At 47.7% G+C, this 6,968-nt stretch overlaps 1 protein-coding gene across 1 annotated transcript; it reads left to right on the top strand.

The window, feature by feature from the left end:
• The first annotated feature begins 2,792 nt into the window (after positions 1-2,792).
• LOC116092532 (melanoma-associated antigen 10-like) lies at positions 2,793-6,775 on the top strand. Its single transcript, XM_031373768.1, has 4 exons — positions 2,793-2,874; positions 4,171-4,264; positions 4,955-5,025; positions 5,355-6,775. Exon 4 carries the CDS (start codon positions 5,417-5,419, stop codon positions 6,266-6,268), a length of 852 nt encoding a protein of 283 aa, XP_031229628.1. The 5' UTR covers positions 2,793-2,874; positions 4,171-4,264; positions 4,955-5,025; positions 5,355-5,416; the 3' UTR covers positions 6,269-6,775.
• Positions 6,776-6,968: the final 193 nt, after the last annotated feature.

Here is a 6,968-nt window from a genome sequence, read left to right as displayed (position 1 = left end):
AACACCCAAGCAGTGTGTATCTGAAGGGGACCTTCTGTCAGGACTGGAGACTGTTCTCCTGGATCTGAGACTCGAATGTGTTCACTGGTGGAGCAGAGAGGTGGAGAATGACAGTTTCTCGGTTTAGTAGATCTGTCATCATTTGTGGGGTTCCTGCACTGTGACAAATCAAATTTGAAATGACCCAGAAAATTCCTGCAGTGAGTAAGATATCTGACATAGTGAAGTGGAGAAGGCCACAAATGAAATGATTTTACAGATTTACAGTGGCCTGTGGGGAGAAAAACAAGAAGAACAGGTTATTGTTTGGTGTTGAGAGACAGTGAAGCTGGCTGCATTGTAAAGGATGGTCATAAAACCAATGTCTCAGGACTTGTTGAGCTCTGACTTGACTGCTGGAAGGAAAGAAGCCTTACAGAGTTCTTGGGGGGAACACTTTTCAAGACAGAGTGAATTCCAAGGGCTCGATGAGGACATTGGCTCATGCAAAGAGCAAGAAGGAGGCTAAAGGATCTGTGATAAAACAGCATTGTCACAGCTGGAAAAGCAAACATTTGCACCATGTCCACTCTGATCGGACCAGCATGAGCCACAGAACAGAATGTGTCAACTGGATGCACTGAGGTCACATGGTATTCATCTGGGAATGCACACTGGGAGAGAAGCTAGAGTCAGGTTTAGCAGACACATCTGGTTCTCCTAGTAGACTGATGGGTGGTGAGAAGGCTTTATGAAACAGGAGGCTAAAGAGTTCAGACCCAGAGTTAGACATTTTGACCTGCAGTGGTACAGGGGGTGCAGGGGGTCTTAAAGGGCACTGGAGTCTATTATTTTAGAATAAAGTCCAGCAGGGTTCTAAGAAGTGAGGAAAATAAGGAAGGGCTTGGAAATTGAAGCTGAGGGTAGACTTAGGAAACCCATCCACACACAGAGGATCCCTATAATGCAATCCTGCCTCTTTTGTCAATCCTGTGAACACAGTGCACAGCCAAATAGGAATGAGACACTCTTCCAGTTCAGCAGAAAGGGAATGCTGGGAGGGAGGGTCTTAACCATGGACACTAGAGTTCATAGAGCATAAGGTCTATATTTTAAGTGGAGCTAAGGTGGAGGCAATTTGAGAACACAGAGGTTACCTCAGAACACCCTGTTCTACAGCTATCAGGCCAGGATGGCTCTGGGCATGTTTTCAGATGTGACAGCCATTGAGTTGGGCCTAGTTGGGCCTCTTAGGATGAGAGATGCATTCATCTAAGGTCACCACTTGAGGTGTGTGAAAAAGAAAGTGCTCGGGCCTTTACAGGAGTCATGGGGACACCCGAAGTGGACAGAAAGTGCCTCTAACAAGCATAGGGTGACCTCATCTAACCCAGCTGTCCCTATGTTGTGCAGACATTTTAACTAATGGAGTCACAGATAGGTGTGAGTCTCACCACTCCCAGCTCACCTCTTCATACATGGACTATGGGAGTGGGAGCCAAGCTCTGAGGCCCCTAGTGTGCAGAGGGCCTGAGTCCCTTCAGAGTCAAGCTGAGAGCTGGAGGGTGGCCTGAGGGAGCCTCACTCCAGGTAGAAGTTCAGCAAACCATGGAGTTGAGGTGAGGGCTCCCTGTGGTCTGCAGATAGTCTGATCCACACAGAGGGACGGAAATGAATGAAGCTGCTCCCCTGAGGTAAGCCTGGAATGAGGATGTGATCCTTAGGCATGCTTGAGTCTCCAGCTCCATTGTGCATCCCAGGACTCTGCACACAGGTGACAATTTCTGAGATTTCCTGAATAGATATAGATAGGGCCTGGTCTATTTCAGGGACAAGATGGGAACAGGGAGTGGATTATAGAAGCCCTAGAACAGATGCACAGGCCTTGCTTGATCCAGCAGCAGCCATGCAGATGTTCCTGGGGGCTAACTTGTCAGGATGAACCCTGTGTAGATCTTTCTTTCCCCAAACTCATCCATGATTTGGGGACCATTTTGTGAGCCTGGAGCTTAGAGGATGCCTCCCTGGCTGCCCCTCCCCTATCTTTTAGCATCCAAATCCTGGTTCCTGGGAAACTAATTAGCATTTTGCGAGATTTCTGGAAGGGAGATGGCCTTGCCTTGCTTCCTGAGTGGAAGTGAGTGCTTAAGGAGGAAAGAAATGGACCTTGCAAGAGAGCTGGCCGCCAAATGAGGCAGCTGGTGCCTGAGGTCAGCCTAGAAACAAGTGGGGTCCACATTATACTTCCCTGACTAGGCACTCTGGAAGGTACCATGTTTGGGCTTTCCCTGAGGGAAGGGCTGCCTATATAGTAGAAGAAAGTGGACTGTGAAAGCTTGGCTGTGGTTAGAGGGACCCCAAGAATATATAGTTCAGTCAGTGTGGAGTGTGCTTCCTCAAATATGGTCTTGTGGAAATTGTCCCCTTCCCCTCCCTCTCGTCTGTGGGGGTGGAAATCAGCCCACGGGTCTATCTTAGAGGTTCCCAGAGAGGGGGAGATAGATGACTTTCTTGGTCAATATGCAAATCAGGGCCTTAGAGCCCAAGCACACAAGCCTAAAGAGTCAGCTAGTTTGTATGTTGTTGAGGGTCCCACAGCAAAATTGAGTGTGAACATGGGAATAAGGCCCCTAAAGCCTCTGCTTCACTATCTACAATGGAATCCATGTCCGCAAAGGCATCCGGGAACTTGTGGGCCTCGGCGCCATTTTGGGAAGTACCTGAAAGGAAACAGCCAGGCTTCTCTTCTTGCATCCGGGAACTTGAGGTTCTCAAAGCTATTTTGTGACGTAAGCGGTCCTACATCCGGGCGACTTGGGCTGAGCCCTTAGAAGCAGCCATTTTGTGAGATGACTAGCAGGGTGCCGGTTATGCCGCTGCACTCTCTGTGTCCAGGTGAGTGTTCAGGGTTGTCAAAAGCCCTTTTCTGGATAGAATGTTGATGGGTTTTAGGATAGGATAGTCTAGTGTTGATACTGGTTTCCGTAAGAGGGACTTGATAGCATAAGTGCCTTGCTGGGAGCCAATTTCACAGGTCCAACGGCCACGGGGTCGGGTGGGCACATTCCAGAGAGAGGTCCCACAGTGTTTTTAGCTGTAACAAGGGGGAGAACACAGCACCAAATGGACCCATTTGCCAGAACCAGCCGTTTGCCTAGCTAGTTACTATACAAACAAGGAAAAAGGAGTAATTTTTAGAAGTTGGGTTATCCATAACCGTCGCTTCCCATTCGTGGTATTTGTGGCACACAAGAGGACAGTAGAAGCCCCATTTTATCTAGGATACAACCGGATAGTATCCCCATTACTGTGTACTTTGGAGAATCGGCCTATGCCACACCCTCACTTAGGGCTCATGCATGGAAACATTTTTGGGTTTCAGAAAGACCAGAGGCCCCAAGCCAGACACCGGACATATTAGACAGGCCCGAACAATCAAGCTACATTGTACTCTTTTGGCAGTTAAAGAAACAAACCTAGGCTGGCTTGAGGTATTAACCCTTCCTAAGGCTTCTACATCTATCTCCTGGGATTTGACGATGTGAGAGCTAAGGTTTTAGGTTCTTGCTGCTTACAGGATGCCTAAGTGCCCACTTGCTAGGATAAGCCCCTCCCCATCCTTTTACATACAAAAGAAGTTCCAGGAAGGGAGCCTCTCAGAGGAAAGGTGACAGCTAGTGGGTTCTGAATCAATGTAGCCTGACACCTAGTACTGCCCAATTTAAAAAATAATAGCATCCTTTCCATTCAGAGCACAGGTAGGCCTCTCTATATACCTTAAGGAGGCTAACCTGACTCAGTATGCCTTTGCTTCAGACTGTGGTGTGAGAATGAGGAAGAGTATTTATCCTGGGAGTAAGATCACAGGTAAATAGGGGTAAGGAACCAGGACAACCAAGGAGGAGCAATAAAACCTCTGATAAAAGACATGCAAAAGGTTCCAGTTCTCCAGCACAGAATGTTGGGGGGGGGGGGGTCCACTGTAGACCAACGATGTCATCTCTGACTCATGGTTTCACTGGTAAGTTGTGTTCAGAGGTGGCTTGGACCTGAACAATAGAACACAGTCTGGAAGAGGTGTGTGGGGAATCTGCAAGAGAATGCTTTGCCCCTTTTGCCAGTCTTGAGAAGCCCATGTCCAGGTGTATATATCCAGAGGCAATACATCTTGACTTCTGTCTCCTTTCTCAGAAATGTGAGCCTGTCAAGTCTGGAGTACAACCAGAGCCCAGAGGGTGCCTGGCTTCTGCATCAAAGGAGGTATCAATTTTGACCAGGAATCCAGGTAAGCTATCATGGTCAAAAATGAACATGTGAAGAGGACCCCATCCCCCAAACAAGAGACTTCATAAAGCCTGGGGAGCCCTGAGTGTGTGGTATGTGTGTGTGCGGGGGTGGGGTGGGGGGGTGGCTGGCCATGTCTTTGCATGAAAAGTAGGGATCACAACATGGAAAGCTAAGATGCTCCTCAGGTGGACTTTGGGAATTCTTATCTCAGCAGAAATGAGCCCAGTCCATCACTGCAGATCCCGCGCAGGAAGTGATGGATGCTGTTACAGGCTCAGTTCTCCTGAGAGGATTACAGGATCTCAGAGTGTGGAACTTCACCAGAGTGGGAGCCCTCCTTTGAACATTGTTCTTGGTTTAGTAGGCACGTGGGAACTTTCAGGAGAGGATCCCAGGGGTTGAGGGAAAGAGATTCCACTCCAAAGCATAGACAGTGGCTCCTCAAGAGACTTTCCTAGGCACTGTCACACAAACAGCCCAGGGCAGATCTGTCAGTCTGAGCCCCCTGCCCCAGTTCCAGGCAGGAGTGTGAAGGGGCTGAAGGGCCTGCTTCAGGTCTGTGAGGGAAAGTCAGGTCTGTGAGGACACAAGGTGAGAGTTGAGAGTCGCTTTCTCCATACAAAGTTCTCACTAACAAAGGCATTGAGCTGGATTCCTTCTAGTCTTCTGTTCTTCTGCCTTCTCACAGAATATAGCCTCTTGCCAAGAACCTGGACAGTAAAAGTATGTGGAACCTGGTACACCTAACCATTCTTCAAGGTGAGAATCAGGCTGTACTGTTTTAGCACAAATGAACCACACTGAATTGAGCTACCTCTTTAAGTGACTCTTGAACAGGTATCAGGAGATGGGAGGTACCCTCACTACCTTCTGCTTCACCTCAGAGACACAGAAACTTACTCTGAGAATTTATCTCAGCCAAGAGGAGGGATGCACAGGGGGAGCCATGCCTATTCTTCCTTGAGGCCATCAGACTTTGTCCCTTGGCCTTAGAACAACCCCTAAGCAAAATCCTGTAACATGGGGTTTTGTGAGCTGCCCAAGGTACAGCTTTCAGAGTCTGCTCACTCCTTTCCTTTCTCCCTCAGACCTGTGATTTCATCCTTGTCAGCTGCACATTTTCCTGCATCTGTTTCCAAAGAAACCCAGCATGGATCCTCGCCAGAACAACCGGAATGTCAACCAGGACAGCACTCAGTCACAAAGGGAGACAAGAGACCTGGAGGGTGCTCAAGTTGAGGAAGGGGAAGGAGATGCCATTTCCACAACCTCAGGAGATGTGCTGAGTTCATCCCAGAGTGCTCGGAGAAGCTCCCCTGGAATAGTACCATCTGTTGCGGCCTCTGACAGCCAAGACTCATCTACTCAGGCCACACTCAATAGTAAAACAATTGATGTAATTCTCTTCTTGCTCCTTAAGTATAGGAGAAAGCAGCAGACATGTAAGGCAGAGATTTTGTATACAGTCATCCGAGGTTATGAGGAGCACTTCCCTGCCATCTTTGCTAAGGCATCTGAGTGCTTGAGGCTGGTATTTGGCCTTGAAATAATAGAAAGAAACCCCCGTAAGCACAGCTACTCTCTTGTCCATGCTCTTGGGCTCACCTATGATGGTATGCAACATGGTTTTCGAGGTGTACCTAAGATAGGCTTAGTAATCATCGTGCTATGCATCATCTTCATAGAGGACAATTGTGCCAGTGAGCAGGAGTTATGGCGTATATTGAATAACATGGGGATATATGCAGGGAGAGATCATTTGGTATATGGGGATCCAGGAATTCTCGTTACTGAGCATTTTGTGCAGGAGGGTTATCTAGAGTGCAGACAGGTGCCAGATAGTGATCCTCCTACTAAAGAGTATCTGTGGGGTCCGAGGGCATATGCTGAAACCACCAAACTGAAAGTATTTAAGTTTTTTGCCAGCATCGTTAAACAGGATCCCACATCCTACCCCAATATGTATGCAGAGGCTTTGAAAGATGAGCTAGAGGAGAGTTAGGCCAGGTTCACCCAACAGATGGTATTTGCTCTGACTAGCACACATTCCAGCACTGGCCATTTCCATCCAACATCAGGCCAGGCAGTCTACATACTGTACCCTCATTTGAGAGCTGAAAAGAGGGGCCAGGTTCACCCAACAGATGGTACTATGTTCTGACTAGCACACATTCCAGCACACTGGCCATTTCCATCCAACATCAGGCCAGGCAGTCTACGTACTATACCCTCATTTGAGAGCTGAGAAGAGGGGCCAGGTTCACCCAACAGATGGTACTATGTTCTGACTAGCACACATTCCAGCACACTGGCCGTTTCCATCCAACATCCGGCCAGGCAGTCTACGTATTGTACCCTCATTTGAGAGCTGGAAAGAGGGGACTGTGAACCATTCCATTCTTCCTGTACTGACTGTGACTCATAGTTTCTTGTTACAAAATGTTGCTACTTTTACTCCAAGGCTCATTAACTGGACACTTTTAAGTTCATAAATGTCATCAACAACGTACCTACTGTTGTTGCTTCATTTCATTATTTTATCATTTTATAGACAAATGAGAATGACTTATGTCAAAATTTCTAGTATGTTTTAAGGCACCATGGCATCCAATAGGAACTACCCCAATAGGAGCTACCCAGGCAATGGGAAAGAATGTGGCACTTTCCTGGAAAAAAAAAAAATAGATAAAATTCTTTTGATT

Source organism: Mastomys coucha, chromosome X (assembly GCF_008632895.1).
Source record: "Mastomys coucha isolate ucsf_1 chromosome X, UCSF_Mcou_1, whole genome shotgun sequence".
Lineage (NCBI taxonomy): Eukaryota > Metazoa > Chordata > Mammalia > Rodentia > Muridae > Mastomys > Mastomys coucha.
This window is presented reverse-complemented; position numbering and strand designations above follow the sequence as displayed.

Coding starts and splice junctions, on each gene's coding strand:
- LOC116092532 (XM_031373768.1), top strand. CDS start 5,417: ATGGATCCTCGCCAGAACAACCGGAATGTCAACCAGGACAGCACTCAG.